The sequence below is a fragment of the Ascaphus truei genome, chromosome 9 (genome assembly GCF_040206685.1).
Source record: "Ascaphus truei isolate aAscTru1 chromosome 9, aAscTru1.hap1, whole genome shotgun sequence".
NCBI lineage: Eukaryota > Metazoa > Chordata > Amphibia > Anura > Ascaphidae > Ascaphus > Ascaphus truei.
The window spans coordinates 12828055-12848495 of record NC_134491.1 but is presented as its reverse complement, the minus strand read 5'-3'; the positions used below and the strand labels follow the sequence as shown (position 1 = coordinate 12848495).

The 20441-nt window shown below is 53.1% G+C and overlaps 1 protein-coding gene across 4 annotated transcripts in view; it reads left to right on the top strand.

Moving 5' to 3' along the window:
- The first annotated feature begins 11035 nt into the window (after nucleotides 1–11035).
- The window catches only part of PLCB2 (phospholipase C beta 2), a 154598-nt gene continuing 145192 nt past the window's right edge, over nucleotides 11036–20441 (top strand). For 2 of the 4 annotated variants that reach the window (XM_075613371.1, XM_075613373.1), the window contains exon 1: nucleotides 11042–11362. In XM_075613371.1, coding sequence (XP_075469486.1) covers nucleotides 11279–11362 — 84 coding nt within the window. In that variant the 5' untranslated portion in view covers nucleotides 11042–11278. Of the gene's footprint in view, nucleotides 11363–20441 lie in introns of all 4 variants that reach the window. The other 2 variants (XR_012803756.1, XR_012803755.1) reach the window with 2 other exon arrangements.

Genomic DNA, 20441 nt, shown 5'->3' with positions numbered 1-20441 from the left:
CAGAAGCTTGCGTGGGACAGGCAGTGAGGGAGGCCCGGTGCACACCGTGTCAGAAGCTTGCGTGGGACAGTCAGTGAGGGAGGCCCGGCGCACACCGTGTCAGAAGCTTGCGTGGGACAGTCAGTGAGGGAGGCCCGGCGCACACCGTGTCAGAAGCTTGCGTGGGACAGTCAGTGAGGGAGGCCCGGCGCTCACCGTGTCAGAAGCTTGCGTGGGACAGTCAGTGAGGGAGGCCCGGCGCTCACCGTGTCAGAAGCTTGCGTGGGACAGGCAGTGAGAGAGGCCCGGCGCACACCATGTCAGAAGCTTGCGTGGGACAGGCAGTGAGGGAGGCCCGGCGCACACCGTGTCAGAAGCTTGCGTGGGACAGGCAGTGAGGGAGGCCCGGCGCTCACCGTGTCAGAAGCTTGCGTGGGACAGGCAGTGAGGGAGGCCCGGCGCTCACCGTGTCAGAAGCTTGCGTGGGACAGGCAGTGAGGGAGGCCCGGCGCACACCGTGTCAGAAGCTTGCGTGGGACAGGCAGTGAGGGAGGCCCGGCGCACACCGTGTCAGAAGCTTGCGTGGGACAGTTAGTGAGGGAGGCCCGGCGCACACCGTGTCAGAAGCTTGCGTGGGACAGTCAGTGAGGGAGGCCCGGCGCACACCGTGTCAGAAGCTTGCGTGGGACAGGCAGTGAGAGAGGCCCGGCGCACACCGTGTCAGAAGCTTGCGTGGGACAGTCAGTGAGGGAGGCCCGGCGCTCACCGTGTCAGAAGCTTGCGTGGGACAGGCAGTGAGGGAGGCCCGGCGCACACCGTGTCAGAAGCTTGCGTGGGACAGGCAGTGAGAGAGGCCCGGCGCTCACCGTGTCAGAAGCTTGCGTGGGACAGGCAGTGAGGGAGGCCCGGCGCACACCGTGTCAGAAGCTTGCGTGGGACAGGCAGTGAGAGAGGCCCGGCGCACACCGTGTCAGAAGCTTGCGTGGGACAGGCAGTGAGGGAGGCCCGGCGCACACCGTGTCAGCAGCTTGCGTGGGACAGGCAGTGAGGGAGGCCCGGCGCACACCGTGTCAGAAGCTTGCGTGGGACAGTCAGTGAGGGAGGCCCGGCGCACACCGTGTCAGAAGCTTGCGTGGGACAGGCAGTGAGGGAGGCCCGGCACTCACCGTGTCAGAAGCTTGCGTGGGACAGGCAGTGAGGGAGGCCCGGCGCACACCGTGTCAGCAGCTTGCGTGGGACAGGCAGTGAGGGAGGCCCGGCGCACACCGTGTCAGAAGCTTGCGTGGGACAGTCAGTGAGGGAGGCCCGGCGCACACCGTGTCAGAAGCTTGCGTGGGACAGGCAGTGAGGGAGGCCCGGCGCACACCGTGTCAGAAGCTTGCGTGGGACAGGCAGTGAGGGAGGCCCGGCGCACACCGTGTCAGAAGCTTGCGTGGGACAGGCAGTGAGGGAGGCCCGGCGCACACCGTGTCAGAAGCTTGCGTGGGACAGTCAGTGAGAGAGGCCCGGCGCACACCGTGTCAGAAGCTTGCGTGGGACAGGCAGTGAGGGAGGCCCGGCGCACACCGTGTCAGAAGCTTGCGTGGGACAGTCAGTGAGGGAGGCCCGGCGCACACCGTGTCAGAAGCTTGCGTGGGACAGGCAGTGAGAGAGGCCCGGCGCACACCATGTCAGAAGCTTGCGTGGCACAGTCAGTGAGGGAGGCCCGGCGCACACCGTGTCAGAAGCTTGCGTGGGACAGTCAGTGAGGGAGGCCCGGCGCACACCGTGTCAGAAGCTTGCGTGGCACAGTCAGTGAGGGAGGCCCGGCGCACACCGTGTCAGAAGCTTGCGTGGCACAGTCAGTGAGGGAGGCCCGGCGCTCACCGTGTCAGAAGCTTGCGTGGGACAGTCAGTGAGAGAGGCCCGGCGCACACCGTGTCAGAAGCTTGCGTGGGACAGGCAGTGAGGGAGGCCCGGCGCACACCGTGTCAGAAGCTTGCGTGGGACAGGCAGTGAGGGAGGCCCGGCGCTCACCGTGTCAGAAGCTTGCGTGGGACAGGCAGTGAGGGAGGCCCGGCGCTCACCGTGTCAGAAGCTTGCGTGGGACAGTCAGTGAGGGAGGCCCGGCGCTCACCGTGTCAGAAGCTTGCGTGGGACAGGCAGTGAGGGAGGCCCGGCGCTCACCGTGTCAGAAGCTTGCGTGGGACAGTCAGTGAGGGAGGCCCGGCGCACACCGTGTCAGAAGCTTGCGTGGGACAGGCAGTGAGGGAGGCCCGGCGCTCACCGTGTCAGAAGCTTGCGTGGGACAGTCAGTGAGGGAGGCCCGGCGCTCACCGTGTCAGAAGCTTGCGTGGCACAGTCAGTGAGGGAGGCCCGGCGCACACCGTGTCAGAAGCTTGCGTGGGACAGTCAGTGAGGGAGGCCCGGCGCACACCGTGTCAGAAGCTTGCGTGGGACAGGCAGTGAGGGAGGCCCGGAGCACACCGTGTCAGAAGCTTGCGTGGGACAGGCAGTGAGAGAGGCCCAGCGCACACCGTGTCAGAAGCTTGCGTGGGACAGGCAGTGAGGGAGGCCCGGCGCACACCGTGTCAGAAGCTTGCGTGGGACAGGCAGTGAGGGAGGCCCGGCGCACACCGTGTCAGAAGCTTGCGTGGGACAGGCAGTGAGGGAGGCCCGGCGCACACCGTGTCAGAAGCTTGCGTGGGACAGTCAGTGAGGGAGGCCCGGCGCACACCGTGTCAGAAGCTTGCGTGGGACAGGCAGTGAGAGAGGCCCGGCGCTCACCGTGTCAGAAGCTTGCGTGGGACAGGCAGTGTGGGAGGCCCGGCGCACACCGTGTCAGAAGCTTGCGTGGGACAGTCAGTGAGGGAGGCCCGGCGCACACCGTGTCAGAAGCTTTCGTGGGACAGTCAGTGAGGGAGGCCCGGCGCACACCGTGTCAGAAGCTTGCGTGGGACAGGCAGTGAGAGAGGCCCGGCGCTCACCGTGTCAGAAGCTTGCGTGGGACAGCCAGCGAGGGAGGCCCGGCGCACACCGTGTCAGAAGCTTGCGTGGGACAGGCAGTGAGGGAGGCCCGGCGCACACCGTGTCAGAAGCTTGCGTGGTACAGGCAGTGAGGGAGGCCCGGTGCACACCGTGTCAGAAGCTTGCGTGGGACAGGCAGTGAGGGAGGCCCGGCGCACACCGTGTCAGAAGCTTGCGTGGGACAGTCAGTGAGAGAGGCCCGGCGCACACCGTGTCAGAAGCTTGCGTGGGACAGGCAGTGAGGGAGGCCCGGCGCACACCGTGTCAGAAGCTTGCGTGGGACAGTCAGTGAGGGAGGCCCGGCGCACACCGTGTCAGAAGCTTGCGTGGCACAGTCAGTGAGGGAGGCCCGGCACACACCGTGTCAGAAGCTTGCGTGGGACAGTCAGTGAGGGAGGCCCGGCGCACACCGTGTCAGAAGCTTGCGTGGCACAGTCAGTGAGGGAGGCCCGGCGCACACCGTGTCAGAAGCTTGCGTGGGACAGTCAGTGAGGGAGGCCCGGCGCACACCGTGTCAGAAGCTTGCGTGGGACAGGCAGTGAGGGAGGCCCGGCGCTCACCGTGTCAGAAGCTTGCGTGGGACAGGCAGTGAGGGAGGCCCGGCGCACACCGTGTCAGAAGCCTGCGTGGGACAGTCAGTGAGGGAGGCCCGGCGCACACCGTGTCAGAAGCTTGCGTGGGACAGGCAGTGAGGGAGGCCCGGCGCTCACCGTGTCAGAAGCTTGCGTGGGACAGGCAGTGAGGGAGGCCCGGCGCACACCGTGTCAGAAGCTGGCGTGGGACAGTCAGTGAGGGAGGCCCGGCGCACACCGTGTCAGAAGCTTGCGTGGGACAGTCAGTGAGGGAGGCCCGGCGCACACCGTGTCAGAAGCTTGCGTGGGACAGTCAGTGAGGGAGGCCCGGCGCACACCGTGTCAGAAGCTTGCGTGGGACAGTCAGTGAGGGAGGCCCGGCGCACACCGTGTCAGAAGCTTGCATGGGACAGGCAGTGAGGGAGGCCCGGCGCACACCGTGTCAGAAGCTTGCGTGGGACAGGCAGTGAGGGAGGCCCGGCGCACACCGTCTCAGAAGATTGCGTGGGACAGGCAGTGAGGGAGGCCCGGCGCTCACCGTGTCAGAAGCTTGCGTGGGACAGTCAGTGAGGGAGGCCCGGCGCACACCGTGTCAGAAGCTTGCGTGGGACAGTCAGTGAGGGAGGCCCGGCGCTCACCGTGTCAGAAGCTTGCGTGGGACAGGCAGTGAGGGAGGCCCGGCGCACACCGTGTCAGAAGCTTGCGTGGCACAGTCAGTGAGGGAGGCCCGGCGCACACCGTGTCAGAAGCTTGCGGGGGACAGGCAGTGAGGGAGGCCCGGCGCACACCGTGTCAGAAGCTTGCGTGGGACAGGCAGTGAGGGAGGCCCGGCGCACACCGTGTCAGAAGCTTGCGTGGGACAGGCAGTGAGGGAGGCCCGGCGCACACCGTGTCAGAAGCTTGCGTGGGACAGTCAGTGAGGGAGGCCCGGCGCACACCGTGTCAGAAGCTTGCGTGGGACAGGCAGTGAGGGAGGCCCGGCGCACACCGTGTCAGAAGCTTGCGTGGGACAGTCAGTGAGGGAGGCCCGGCGCTCACCGTGTCAGAAGCTTGCGTGGGACAGGCAGTGAGGGAGGCCCGGCGCACACCGTGTCAGAAGCTTGCGTGGGACAGTCAGTGAGGGAGGCCCGGCGCACACCGTGTCAGAAGCTTGCGTGGGACAGTCAGTGAGGGAGGCCCGGCGCACACCGTGTCAGAAGCCTGCGTGGGACAGTCAGTGAGGGAGGCCCGGCGCACACCGTGTCAGAAGCTTGCGTGGGACAGTCAGTGAGGGAGGCCCGGCGCACACCGTGTCAGAAGCTTGCGTGGGACAGGCAGTGAGGGAGGCCCGGCGCACACCGTGTCAGCAGCTTGCGTGGGACAGGCAGTGAGGGAGGCCCGGCACACACCGTGTCAGAAGCTTGCGTGGGACAGGCAGTGAGGGAGGCCCGGCGCACACCGTGTCAGAAGCTTGCGTGGGACAGTCAGTGAGGGAGGCCCGGCGCTCACCGTGTCAGAAGCTTGCGTGGGACAGGCAGTGAGGGAGGCCCGGCGCACACCGTGTCAGAAGCTTGCGTGGGACAGTCAGTGAGGGAGGCCCGGCGCACACCGTGTCAGAAGCTTGCGTGGGACAGTCAGTGAGGGAGGCCCGGCGCACACCGTGTCAGAAGCCTGCGTGGGACAGTCAGTGAGGGAGGCCCGGCGCACACCGTGTCAGAAGCTTGCGTGGGACAGTCAGTGAGGGAGGCCCGGCGCACACCGTGTCAGAAGCTTGCGTGGGACAGGCAGTGAGGGAGGCCCGGCGCACACCGTGTCAGAAGCTTGCGTGGGACAGGCAGTGAGGGAGGCCCGGCGCTCACCGTGTCAGAAGCTTGCGTGGGACAGTCAGTGACGGAGGCCCGGCGCACACCGTGTCAGAAGCTTGCGTGGGACAGGCAGTGAGGGAGGCCCGGCGCTCACCGTGTCAGAAGCTTGCGTGGGACAGGCAGTGAGGGAGGCCCGGCGCTCACCGTGTCAGAAGCTTGCGTGGAACAGTCAGTGAGGGAGGCCCGGCGCACACCGTGTCAGAAGCTTGCGTGGGACAGTCAGTGAGGGAGGCCCGGCGCTCACCGTGTCAGAAGCTTGCGTGGGACAGGCAGTGAGGGATGCCCGGCGCACACCGTGTCAGAAGCTTGCGTGGGACAGTCAGTGAGGGAGGCCCGGCGCTCACCGTGTCAGAAGCTTGCGTGGGACAGTCAGTGAGGGAGGCCCGGCGCTCACCGTGTCAGAAGCTTGCGTGGGACAGTCAGTGAGGGAGGCCCGCAGCTGGGGGAGAGCTGGGCCCGGCTAGAGGCCTGAGACCACACCCAAGGTAAGTCTGTATTTGGGAGGAGGAGGGTTTATATGTATTTAGGGGTGTTTTTTTAATATGTATTTGGGGGGGTTCTTATACAGTATGTATTTGGGGGTGGGGGATTTGTAGGTATTTGGAGTGTGGGGGGGGGATGCATTTGGAGGGTAGGGTTTTTTGTATATATTTGGGGGGGGATGTTTTTTGTTTTTTTATGGGTTTTTTTGGTATGGTTTTGTTGGGGGGACTGTGTGAGGGGGGGAGGGAATGAGTGAGGAGTGGGGTAATTGATGGAGGTGAGAGGAGAGAGGGGATGTAAGAGAGGGAGCAGGCCTGCCAACAGGGGTGTCTGTCGGGGTTTGCATCCCAGGCCCTGTGAGTCAGGGTGCCCGACCGCCGTGCCATTTTTATATTTTTTTAAAAATGCCGGCGATTCCCGTGCGCATGCGCAGAGCCAAGGTCTTGGCGCGCATGCGCAGGGAAGCAGGGTGTCCAGTCTGCTGCCTGTGGGCCCGCTGCCCCCGCTCCCCACATGGGACAGAGATAAGCATCGTTGCGAGCCCGCGCCCGCCAACCCAGCTTCCCCACGCCTGCCTTCTGCCCTGGGCAGCAGCCACGGAATTAGCCCGTTAGTCTTGCCCCCCACCCCCACTGTGCCCCCCGAGCCTACCTTGCGTCTGGCGGGCAAGGAAGCAGTACCCACCTGGTAACGGTCAGTCGCCCACCCAGTCAGTCACCCACCCAGTCAGTCACCCACCCAGTCAGTCACCCACCCAGTCAGTCACCCACCCAGTCAGTCAGTCACCCACCCAGTCAGTCAGTCACCCACCCAGTCAGTCAGTCACCCACCCAGTCAGTCACCCACCCAGTCAGTCATCCACCCAGTCAGTCAAAGTCAGTCAGGGGGGAAATGGAGGTGTGAAATGTGGGGGCCCGCAAGACCGCCGACACGGGGGGGTGTACCTAGTCCTGTGCCCCGGGGAAATCTACCTGCGGCCCTGTCCGTGTATATAGTGTTTGTGTGTATACTATGCATCAGTGTGTTTGTGTATACTGTGTACATTTGTGTGTGTTTGTGTATACTGTGTGTATCAGTGTGTTTGTGTGTACTTTGTGTGACAGTGTTTACTGTGCATATCAGTGTTTTTGTGTGTATAGTGTGTTTGTGTGTGTATCAGTGTGTTTGTGGGTATCAGTATATACAGTGTGTTTATGTATGTATTGTGTGTATCCGTATGTTGTGTGTTTACTGTATGTATCACTGTGTACCAGTTTGTGTATTGGTGTGCATGTGTGTATCAGTGTATACAGTGTGTGAGTATCAGTGTGCTTATGAGTGTATACTGTGTATCAGTGTGCTTATGCGTGTATACTGTGTATTAGTGTGCTTATGTGTGTATACTGTGTATCAGTGTGTGTATGTGTGTATAGTGTGTATCAGCATTCTTATGCGTGTATACTGTGTACCAGTGTGTGTATCAGTGTGCTTATGTGTGTATACTGTGTATCAGTGTGCTTATGCGTGAATACTGTATATCAGTGTGTGTATCAGTGTGTTTACTGTGTATCAGTGTGTATCAGTGTGTATCAGTGTGTGTATCAGGGTGTACTAACCTTTTTTGTTTTCATTGTGTTTGGTAAGCGTCCAAGCACTGTTTTACGCAGGTATTTTGCTGCAGACAGGTGTTAGTGAGGCGGAGCTGCAGTGACGCACAGATGCAAATAGTATGTCCCAAAATCCTTTGTTTATGTGGCAAAAAAAGATACGCCAAGTTAAACCTGGCGTAAATCCGACAATGTCCGCTCACGGGGTGAGCGCAGAATTAGAAACGATGGAGTCGCTTTGAAACAACGCAGCACAGATGTGTCATTATTTGCATTAACAACGTGTCCTATTTTCACAGTATGGCTAGTGTAAAATATAGGAAACTAATCATCAATATTTACTTATACTAGTTCTAAAATAAAAAAGTAGACAACAATCGTTTAATTTAAATTGTATCAAGCAGGTATGCAGCATGACGCCGTGCGTCACACGTCCTTCCGACACAAACTATGCATCATATGTAAGAAGTCAAAACGACCTTCATACTACACAGATGTTATTACGGTTTGTACATTTTAGTGAAAAAAAAGGATAAGTATTAAAAAGGCGCCGGCAGATAAAGGATATATTCTCCAACAGGAAGAAATCGATATGGACTCCAGACGGTAGAGATGTGCTTAAAGAAAATATAAAAAAACACAAAACATAGTGTAATACTGTAAATACAAAACGAACAACATATAATTTGACACCAATACTAATTAAATAAATATATATCAGCTGAGATCAAGGGTGATAGGAATATAACAACATTTAATAAAATAGTTTAAAAACACTGGACATAAAAAAACATATACAAATAATATAAACACAAATTAAATGACAATAATGAGGACAATAGGTAAGGGACCATAAATCAGCTGCACCAGGTGGAGTGCCCACTCACCGGATAATATTAAATGTTGTTATATTCCGATTTAGATATCGATTTCTTCCTGTTGGAGAATATATCCTTTATCTGCCGGCGCCTTTTTTAATACTTATCCTTTTTTTTCTCTTGTTTTGTACCTGACCAGGGGGTCAGTTTTAGTATTTAGGCAGCCCCCTATGTGAGGCTATTCCTCACATTAGGGTTAATTCCTTATATAGTTAGCGCTACCTACTCTGTGTTTGCATCTGTTGTACATTTTAGTGGTACAATTCTGTTTTTTCAAAAAACAAAAGTTAAAGATTGAACCACTGATTGAGCCACCTGTGCTGAAGCGTTGCCCTTGAGGACAGGGGTTGACCATACCTGGGCTATTGAGGCATTACCTGGGCCACCTGTGCTGAAGCAAGGATATCTTTAAAACCTGACCTGTTGGTGGCCCTTGTGTATGGGGGTTGGCCACTCCTGTTCTGGTAGGTACTGATTTCACACACCCAGTTTTGCCTGTCTCTAATTAGTAGAGAGGCCCCTTTGTGTATCAGTGTGTGTCTGTCTGTGTTTGTGTATCAGTGTATCAGTGTGTACGTGTCTGTCTGTGCATGTATCAGTGTGCATCAGTGTGTTAGTGTGTGTGTGTGTTTGTGTGTGTGTGTATCAGTGTGTGTGTCTGTGTGTATGAGTGTGTTACAGAATTTGTGCAGTGGTTAGAGTGCATTCGGGGTCCGTGCTGTAAATAGCACGGGGAATCTTTAACCTCTTGGCTGCCAGAGGGAGCCATTGCTCTGCATATTATTAGATATGGGGAATATTCGGCCCTTTATCTCTGAAAACCCCACAGCCGGCTGGAGGGAAATAAAGACGCCGCCCGCGACGTGCAGCCGGGGAAAAGGGAAGGAAGGGAAAGAGGAAATTATAGGGGGGGCGGGGGGGGGTCTTCATCTTAAGTACAAGAGGAACTTAGAGCAGGGTTACATGTGTATATAATCCTCATTAACCCATTCACATCCAGAGGGACCCGTTGCAAGCCCCTGTGGCAGCTAAGGGGTTAAAGGCATTGTGTGCCTCTGTAATCTGAAATAAAATGGTTGCCATGTAATAAGGGGGTTGGGGGGATTTTGTGATGCAGAAAATGGGGGGAAAAGACGTACCCAGATACAAAGTTTGATACATCAGATTGTGCTACCTAACTTCTCCCTAACTCATAACTGCTTCCTATAGCCCCATATAACCTCTCCCTATAACTCCTCCTATAGCCCCATATAACCTCTCCCTATAACTCCTCCTATAGTCCCATATAACCTCTCCCTATAACTCCTCCTATAGCCCCATATAACCTCTCCCTATAACTCCTCCTATTACCCCATATAACCTCTCCCTATAACTCCTCCTATAACCCCATATAACCGCTCCCTATAACTCCTCCTATAGCCCCATATAACCTCTCCCTATAACTCCTCCTATAGCCCCATATAACCACTCCCTATAACTCCTCCTATAACCCCATATAACCGCTCCCTATAACTCCTCCTATAGCTCCATATAACCTCTCCCTATAACTCCTCCTATAACCCCATATAACTGCTCCCAATGACTCCTCCTATTGATTGTGAAACCTCATCCTATTGTCCCATATAACCGCTCCTTATATCTTTCTATTGCCCCATATAACTGCTCACTATAACTCCTCATATTGCCCCATATAACCCTTATCTATAACTCCTCCTATTGCTCCATCTATCTGCTTCCTATAACTCCTCCTATTATCCCATATAACCACTCCCTATAACTCCTCCTAATGCCCCAAATAACCGCTCCCTATAACTCCTATTGCTCCATATAACCCGCTCCCTATAACTCCTCCTAGTGCCCCATATATCCCCTCCCTATAACTCCTCCTATTACCCCACATAACCAGTCCCTATACCTCCTCCCAATGCCCCATATAACCTCTCCCTATAACTCCTCCTACTGCCCCATATAACCGCTCCCTATAAATCCTCCTAATGCCCCATATATCCCCTCCCTAAAACTCCTCCTATTACCCCATATAACCTCTCCCTATAACTCCTCCTATTGGTACATGTAACGCTCCCTGACTCCTTAACACTGCCCAAATCCCAAGCAGACACCGGTACATTGACGATGTACGTGCATGCCCCTCTCAGGCGTGCAGTCAGTGTGCTAAGAAGCAGCCTCTGTGCTGGAGAAGATATTTTTCCTTTTTCATTTGTATGGAACCGGTCTCTTCTCCAGCACTGAAACTATCAGAGAGGCTGCAGCGCTCTGAGATTCATTACTAGCCCGCCTGGTCTATCACTGCACAGGTCCTCCCCTCGAGTAATAACAAACTATTATTCCAACAGGGTATTAAATCCTTCACAGTCGTGCATTATCATGCAGCAATATGCGGGGTGGCGGGACTGCAATGTTTTTTGGGGGGGCAGTCACCCCTTCATGCCACATGGTCATAAATGTCTTTAACGTGTGACATGTCTGCAGCAAGGCCTTGCAATGTCTCAATAGGTTTCCACACTGTGGTGAAGCCGACAAGAGATAAGTGGATGGTTCTCTCCGGAAGCGTAAATTTAAAAAAAAAGGAAGTTCCCGGTTAAAGTTTGCAGAGGTTTTCTTAGCATTTATTTGCATTATTGTGTAAAGCGGCTCCCCTCCCACCCCCCGTGCCCGCTCCCCCCACGTCCAACCTGTGACGTAGCCATCCCACACGCAGTGTCTCCTGAGAAGTGGCAGCTTGCAGCACGGGGACCTGCTCTCCACGGCCAACTCATTTACAATGCAGATTGGAAGCACCTAACTCATTTGGTTGCGACGTTCCCTGGGTTATGATGAGATCAGGAGGACGGCACACAGCCAGGGGCATGATGTGAAGAGGGAGAGAGACAGGAACACCAAGGGAACGAGGTCACAGAACAGAGGACAGCATGTCAATGCTGACACCCATCCTGAGTCCCCTGGAGGTCAAACCTTACCTGTCCAAGGGGGAGCGTTTTATCAAGTGGGACGATGTGAGTATTGCGATTTGGCAACTGCAATTACCTCGCTGGGCTGGGTAGATGGGGCTGGAGGAGAAACTCGGTGGTGAGAGCCTTTGAAGTGGGTGAACACGGTTCGAATTCCAGCACCAGCTCTGCTGGTGACCTTGGGGAAGTCACTGTATCTCTCTGCCTCCGGCACCGGAATTAGATTGTAAGCTCTTCAGGGCAGGAACTCATTGTACCTGTAAAATGATATGTACAGCACTGCGGAGACCAGCATTGAAGGGTCAAAGTTGTTACCTTCAGTGTCTCTGGGGGCTAAAAGATTGCCAAGATAAGCAAGTTCTTAGAAATATTATTCACCACCTTTCTATTCTCTCTCTCTCTCTCTCTCTCTCTCTCTCTCTCTCTCTCTCTCTCTCTCTCTCTCTCTCTCTCTCTCTCTCTCTCTCGTTGAGGGGAGGGGGTGAGGACTGGAGTTGAGCACCCCTGAGTTAGAGTACCTCTGTCTCATTATTTATCCACCTACAGTTCCACTTCATTTTGGAATTTGTTAAAATCAATACCTGGTTTTATTTAAGTGCAACAGCGAACAGCATCCCAGACACTGAATGTCTCAGAGAATTCACTATATATATATATATACACACACACCAAGAGCGGCCAACTCCAGTCCTCGAGGGCCACCAACAGGCCAGGTGTTAGAGATATTCCTGCTTCAGCACAGGTGGCTCAATCATTTTGACGTGTCACCAGTGTTGACGCAGGGATATCCTTAAAACCTGGCCTGTTGGTGGCCCTTGAGGACTGGAGTTGGCCTCCCCTGCGTTACACATTGCAGAGCTCAGAATGAGATGGAATATTCGGGGGTACATAGACTGTGTATTCTGTTCCCTGTTGCATTATAAGGCATTGAGCCAATTAACACGTCATTAGCTTCCTCAAGTGGCTGTGATTTTGCTTAACTCCTTGAGTAAACCCAGGGCATAGAGCGCACTAATATTGTGTGGAACAATGTGACCTGTGAGTATTATAAACGTATCCAGTGAACAGATAGTATACATAACAGTGGTGATAACTGATATGAAGTAGATATATAAAAAAAAATCAAATATGTATATCTATATATATATTTCTCAAACCGTTGTATGTATGTCTGCCTGTCTGTCCTGTGTCTCCCTGTGTCTAGGGGACTATGTGTCCTGTGTCCTGTGTCTATCACATTGGACCTTTGGCCCGTCACTCCGCCTCAGGCCAATGAGATGGCTCCCTTGGCCCGCCTGCCCCCGCACACCTCTCATTGGCCCGTGTGGTCACACACACACACACGGGGGAGCGGCCACGACAATTTCAAACATGCTGTCTCCTGCCTCACATCCACGTGGGAGCAGGCGGGTGAGGGGAGCGGCCGACGCATGCACGCACCCCCGTCTGCAGACGGAAGGTTTCGGGGGGGACACACGACCGGCAGACAGTGGGGGAAGGGGAGCCAGCGGCCACATGATACATTGTCACTTACCTCCCCCCCCTCACCTCCCGCACCCCCCCCCCCCCACTTCATCCCCCCCTCACTTCCCCCCCCCTCCTCACTTTCCCCCCCCTCTTCCCTTCCCCCCCTTTCTCCTCACCCCTCACCCCTTCCCCTTGACCTCCCCTCACCACCCCCCTTAACCCCCCCTTGACCTCCCCTCTCACCCCCCTCCACCTCCCTTCATCCCCCCTTCACCCCCCCTCCCCTCCACCTCCCTTCATCCCCCCTTCACCCCTCCTTCCCCCCCCTCCCCCCTCCCTCCCCTCCTCCTCCCCCTCCTCTCCCCTCCCCCCCTCTGCCCCCCCCATCCACTCCCCTCTGCCCCCCCATCCACCTCCCCTCTGCCCCCCCATCCACCTCCCCTCCGCCCCCCTCACCTCCCCTCCGCCCCCCCCTTCACCTCCCCTCCGCCCCCCCCTTCCCCTTCACCTCCCCTCCGCCCCCCCTTCACCTCCCCTCCGCCCCCCTTCACCTCCCCTCCGCCCCCCCTTCATCTCCCCTCTGCCCTCCCCTTCACCTCCCCTCCGCCCCCCCTTCACCTCCCTCTGCCCCCCCTTCACCTCCCCTCCGCCCCCCTTCACCTCCCCTCCGCCCCCCCTTCACCTCCCCTCTGCCCCCCTTCACCTCCCCTCCGCCCCCCCTTCATCTCCCCTCTGCCCTCCCCTTCACCTCCCTCCGCCCCCCTTCATCTCCCCTCTGCCCTCCCCTCCGCCCCCCTTCACCTCCCCTCTGCCCCCCCTTCACCTCCCTCTGCCCCCCCTTCACCTCCCTCCGCCCCCCCTTCACCTCCCTCCGCCCCCTCTTCACCTTCCCTCCGCCCCCCCTTCACCTCCCCTCCACTCCCCTCCGCCCCCCATTCACCTCCCCTCTGCCCCCCTTCACCTCCCCTCCGCCCCCCCTTCACCTCCCCTCCGCCCCCCTTCACCTCCCCTCCCCCCTTCACCTCCCATAACCGTCTAAACCCCCCCTTCTCTCGCTTCCTCTCGCCCCTATTCTCTCTGTAAGGCCTCGTCCAGGGTGGCGCTGAGGTCACCATGTCCCCCCCCCCCCCGGCAGACGCGGAACCCCGGTTGAAAATCACTGATATAGAGAGACCACAAGAATTTAATCCCCCCCCCCCCCATGTGAAACGCGTCCCTGCAAATATGCAGTATAAATCGAGTTGGGCCGCGGCTCTGAAGGAGTTAATCAGCATTTCTCAGGCTCCATCCCTAATAAGAGCGAGTGAGGACAATGTACTCATTTTAACGGGACGGTCAACTTAGCGGTCAAAATGTGTTTTTAATGACTTCTCAGTAGAACTGGCTTACTTGGAAAGCTTCAATCCCGCATTAAACGAACTCTTATTTAGTGCTATGTGAAAGTGAGCACGAGCCACATTGTGTCGGGAACACTGGAATCTGGTACTTATGTTTATCTGATGATGATGAGGATGATGATGTGTTTCGGGAGCGAGGAATCATGAAATTATAAAAGTATATAGTGCAGGATTGCCCAATATACCACATTATTAAGTGAAAGAGTATTTTCATAGGTGGGCAATGCCACAACTCACATGGTCCATTGAGGTCCATTTTGTATTTAAAAAACTTTACTTTAACTCTTTCATATAACCATATTTTTATACATATATTCTCTCTGTGCCCTCATCCCCTCACTGGCGATCTCCAGGGCACCCAGAGAGGACTGAGGCAGACTGGTAGAGTCCATCCATTTCAAGATACCGCCACGTAATAATGTGGTATATTTGCAATCCTGCACTATATGCTGTTCTGTATCATTTCACGATTCTGCGCTCCCGAAACACATCATCATCTACAAAGGATCGTAGGAGGATCCTCATTGGTTGAGCTGCGTATCACAATTTTTTTTACTATATTTGTATATTCATCACTTTTTCACTTGTTTTAATATATGCACTGTCTTCCTTCATGGTGTGTTATTGTGTGTCTGTGCAGTATCTTCCTCCTTCATGTGTGTTATTGTGTGTCTGTGCAGTATCTTCCTTCTTCATGGTGTGTTATTGTGTCTGTGCAGTATCTTCCTTCCTTGTGTGTTATTGTGTGTCTGTCTGTGCAGTATGTTCCTTCTTCATGGTGTGTTATTGTGTGTCTGTGCATTATCTTCCTACCTCATGATGTGTTATTGTGAGTCTGTGCAGTATCTTCCTTCTTCATTGTGTGTCTGTGCAGTATCTTCCTCCTTCATGGTGTGTTATTGTGTGTCTGTGCAGTATCTCCCTTCTTCATGGTGTGTTATTGTGTGTCTGTGCAGTATCTTCCTCCTTAATGGTGTGTTATTGTGTCTGTGCAGTATCTTCCTTCTTCATTGTGTGTTATTGTGTGTCTGTGTAGTATCTTCCTTCATGGTTTGTTATTGTGTGTCTGTGCAGTATCTCCCTTCTTCATGGTGTGTTATTGTGTGTCTGTGCAGTATCGTCCTCCTTCATGGTGTGTTATTGTGTGTCTGTGCAGTATCTTCCTTCCTCATGGTGTGTTATTGTGTGTCTGTGCAGTATCTCCCTTCTTCATGGTGTGTTATTGTGTCTGTGCAGTATCTTCCTTCTTCATGGTTTTTTATTGTGTCTGTGCAGTATCTCCCTCCTTCATGTGTGTTATTGTGTGTCTGTGCAGTATCTTCCTTCTTCATGGTGTATTATTGTGTGTCTGTGCAGTATCTTCCTTCTTCATGGTGTGTTATTGTGTGTCTGTGCAGTATCTCCCTCCTTCATGGTGTGTTATTGTGTGTCTGTGTCTGTGGCTTTACGTTTTTGACGGGTTTCATCCAATGTAGCACCCTTGGTCACATTTGCTGCATTGAATCATATACACCACAGCAGTATGATCCTTTTACATTAAGTGTGTGATGTTTGTGAGCGGCTGTGGGATCTTGGCATATACTGTATGTTTGCAGCGTGTGATGTTGCGTGGTCTTCTGCCATTCTCAGCGTCTGGCAGTGAGGGAGTTAAACCGCACATGCTTAAACGTTATTATAATGTGATAGTACATGTTGTAGTTTGTTTTAGCTGCTGCAGTGATATTTGAGTGTCATTTGTAAGGCAAATCAATGCAAATTCACACGCAAAGTACCAGTCTAGCCATGGTTTAACATTTCAGGATTTTGGAGATAAACAACTCAAAATAAAACGTTCCCCCCGGACTGATCTCCAAAGTATCATAATATATATACAGTATCTAGCATCTCCATCCTTACTGGTTACCTCTGGCTGGCCATCGGGGATTGACACAGCATCAGATTGTGGGCACCGCCCATAGTATTACATTATAAACATAGCTGCACAGGTTACTGCTGAAGTGTGTGCTACACTTACTATCCCTAAATAGTGGCAACACTCTAACCAGTATGCAGTACCACAGGATCAGGACTCTAACCAGTATACAGTACCACAGGATCAGGACTCTAACCAGTATACAGTACCACAGGGTCAGGACTCTAACCAGTATACAGTACCACGGGATCAGGACTCTAACCAGTATACAGTACCACGGGATCAGGACTCTAACCAGTATACAGTACCACAGGGTCAGGGCTCTAACCAGTATACAGTACCACAGGGTCAGGACTCTAACCAGTATACAGTACCACAGGGTCAGGACTCTAACCAGTATACAGTACCACAGGGTCAGGACTCTAACCAGTATACAGTACCACAGGATCAGGACTCTAACCAGTATACAGTACCACGGGATCAGGACTCTAACCAGTATACAGTACCACAGGGTCAGGGCTCTAACCAGTATACAGTACCACAGGTCAGGACTCTAACCAGTATACAGTACCACAGGGTCAGGACTCTAACCAGTATACAGTACCACAGGATCAGGACTCTAACCAGTATACAGTACCACGGATCAGGACTCTAACCAGTATACAGTACCACAGGGTCAGGCTCTAACCAGTATACAGTACCACAGGGTCAGGACTCTAACCAGTATACAGTACCACAGGGTCAGGACTCTAACCAGTATACAGTACCACAGGGTCAGGACTCTAACCAGTATACAGTACCACAGGGTCAGGGCTCTAACCAGTATACGGTACCACAGGGTCAGGGCTCTAACCAGTATACAGTACCACAGGATCAGGACTCTAACCAGTATGCAGTACCACAGGTCAGGGCTCTAACCAGTATACAGTACCACAGGGTCAGGACTCTAACCAGTATACTGTACAGTACCACAGGGTCAGGACTCTAACCAATATACAGTACCACAGGATCAGGACTCTAACCAGTATACAGTACCACAGGATCAGGACTCTAACCAGTATACAGTACCACAGGGTCAGGACTCTAACCAGTATACAGTACCACAGGATCAGGACTCTAACCAGTATACAGTACCACAGGATCAGGACTCTAACCAGTATACAGTACCACAGGATCAGGACTCTAAACAGTATACAGTACCACGGGATCAGGGCTCTAACCAGTATACAGTACCACAGGGTCAGGACTCTAACCAGTATACAGTACCACAGGGTCAGGACTCTAACCAGTATGCAGTACCACAGGGTCAGGACTCTAACCAGTATACAGTACCACAGGATCAGGACTCTAACCAGTATACAGTACCACAGGGTCAGGGCTCTAACCAGTATACAGTACAACAGGGTCAGGGCTCTAACCAGTATACAGTACCACAGGGTCAGGACTCTAACCAGTATACAGTACCACAGGGTCAGGACTCTAACAGTATACAGTACACAGGGTCAGGACTCTAACCAGTATACAGTACCACAGGGTCAGGGCTCTAACCAGTATACAGTACCACAGGGTCAGGGCTCTAACCAGTATACAGTACCACAGGATCAGGACTCTAACCAGTATGCAGTACCACAGGGTCAGGGCTCTAACCAGTATACAGTACCACAGGGTCAGGACTCTAACCAGTATACTGTACAGTACCACAGGGTCAGGACTCTAACCAATATACAGTACCACAGGATCAGGACTCTAACCAGTATACAGTACCACAGGGTCAGGACTCTAACCAGTATACAGTACCACAGGGTCAGGACTCTAACCAGTATACAGTACCACAGGGTCAGGACTCTAACCAGTATACAGTACCACAGGGTCAGGACTCTAACCAGTATACTGTACCACAGGGTCAGGGCTCTAACCAGTATACAGTACCACAGGGTCAGGGCTCTAACCAGTATACAGTACCACAGGATCAGGACTCTAACCAGTATGCAGTACCACAGGGTCAGGGCTCTAACCAGTATACAGTACCACAGGGTCAGGACTCTAAACAGTATACAGTACCACAGGGTCAGGACTCTAACCAGTATACAGTACCACAGGGTCAGGACTCTAACCAGTATACAGTACCACGGGATCAGGACTCTAACCAGTATACAGTACCACAGGGTCAGGACTCTAACCAGTATACAGTACCACAGGGTCAGGGCTCTAACCAGTATACAGTACCACAGGGTCAGGACTCTAACCAGTATACAGTACCACAGGGTCAGGACTCTAACCAGTATACAGTACCACAGGGTCAGGACTCTAACCAGTATACAGTACCACAGGGTCAGGACTCTAACCAGTATACAGTACCACAGGATCAGGACTCTAACCAGTATACAGTACCACGGGATCAGGACTCTAACCAGTATACAGTACCACAGGGTCAGGACTCTAACCAGTATACAGTACCACAGGATCAGGACTCTAACCAGTATACAGTACCACAGGATCAGGACTCTAACCAGTATACAGTACCACAGGATCAGGACTCTAACCAGTATACAGTACCATGGATCAGGACTCTAACCAGTATACAGTACCACGGATCAGGACTCTAACCAGTATACAGTACCACGGGATCAAGACTCTAACCAGTATACAGTACCACGGGATCAGGACTCTAACCAGTATACAGTACCACAGGTCAGGACTCTAACCAGTATACAGTACCACGGGATCAGGACTCTAACCAGTATACAGTACCACAGGATCAGGACTCTAACCAGTATACAGTACCACAGGATCAGGACTCTAACCAGTATACAGTACCACGGGATCAGGACTCTAACCAGTATACAGTACCACAGGGTCAGGACTCTAACCAGTATACAGTACCACAGGGTCAGGACTCTAACCAGTATACAGTACCACAGGGTCAGGACTCTAACCAGTATACAGTACCACGGATCAGGACTCTAACCAGTATACAGTACCACGGGATCAGGACTCTAACCAGTATACAGTACCACAGGATCAGGACTCTAACCAGTATACAGTACCACAGATCAGGACTCTAACCAGTATACAGTACCACGGATCAGGACTCTAACCAGTATACAGTCCACGGGATCAGGACTCTAACCAGTATACAGTACCACGGGATCAGGACTCTAACCAGTATACAGTACCACAGGGTCAGGACTCTAACCAGTATACAGTACCACAGGTCAGGACTCATAACCAGTATACAGTACTCACCGGGTCGGACTCTATCCAGTATACAGTACCAGTACTGGATCTGGATTCTCTAACCAGTTACCAGTACCACAGGTCAGACTATGAACCGTTACAGGTACCACAGGGTCAGGACTCTAACCAGTATACAGTACCACAGGGACAGGACTCCAGTGCTCATAGTGCAGTTATTAGGGCAAGGTACTGATCCTGGACCACTGCTTAACCATTCTCACCAGCCCATATGTACAGGACTGGTTTTCCTCGTGTGGGTAACCCGTTACCCCTGCTGGTTTTCCTCGTGTGGGTAACCCGTTACCCCTGCTGTTCCCCTACACAGTGGGGCCTTTCATTCATTAAATAGCACATATCGCAGTACTCCTGCCTGGATCGTGTGTGCGTCCATTCTTGTTTTTTAACACCCGTTATTTTATATTCGTTGTTGTAAACAAAGTTTATTAAATCAATCATTAATCATCCAGACCGGTGGCAGAGTGCCCAAACTGGGTTCCTTTTTCTTGTATAGTATACGTACCTACCTTACCCAGAGGAGCACCACCCCTATGGCTATTTCAACATAGCTGAAGAGGGGGTATACATTCCAGTCTACCTTGTCTAATATTTTCACATAAATACAATAGTTTATATTTTATGGGTATTTTCACCTCTTCTCTGCAATAGGGAACTCTTTGCAACGCAAATGGTTCATATATATATATATATATATATATATATATGTGTGTGTGTGTATATGTATCTGTACCGTGTTAGCAGAGCTTAATAATCAAAAATGAATAGATGATACCGGTCTGTGGCTAACGAAATGCTTTTATTTGTGCGAGCTTTCGAGATAAACTGATCTCTTCTTCCGGCGATGTTACAATGGATAAAGCAAGAAAGGTTTTTTACTTCAAAACAGTGTATCCTGGAATGTATCTGACTGAAGCCTATCCCCTCCCCCCCCCCCCCCCTGCAGTATGCGATTTATGACTTAAAGCTGCAGTTCAGCCTTTTTTTTTTTTTTTTTTTTACATTTATTTTTTTACTTCAATAGTTTCATGTGGGCAATCTCTAATTACCTAAAGAACTGTATAGCTGCAGCTCAATTCGTTCTCCATATATTGAT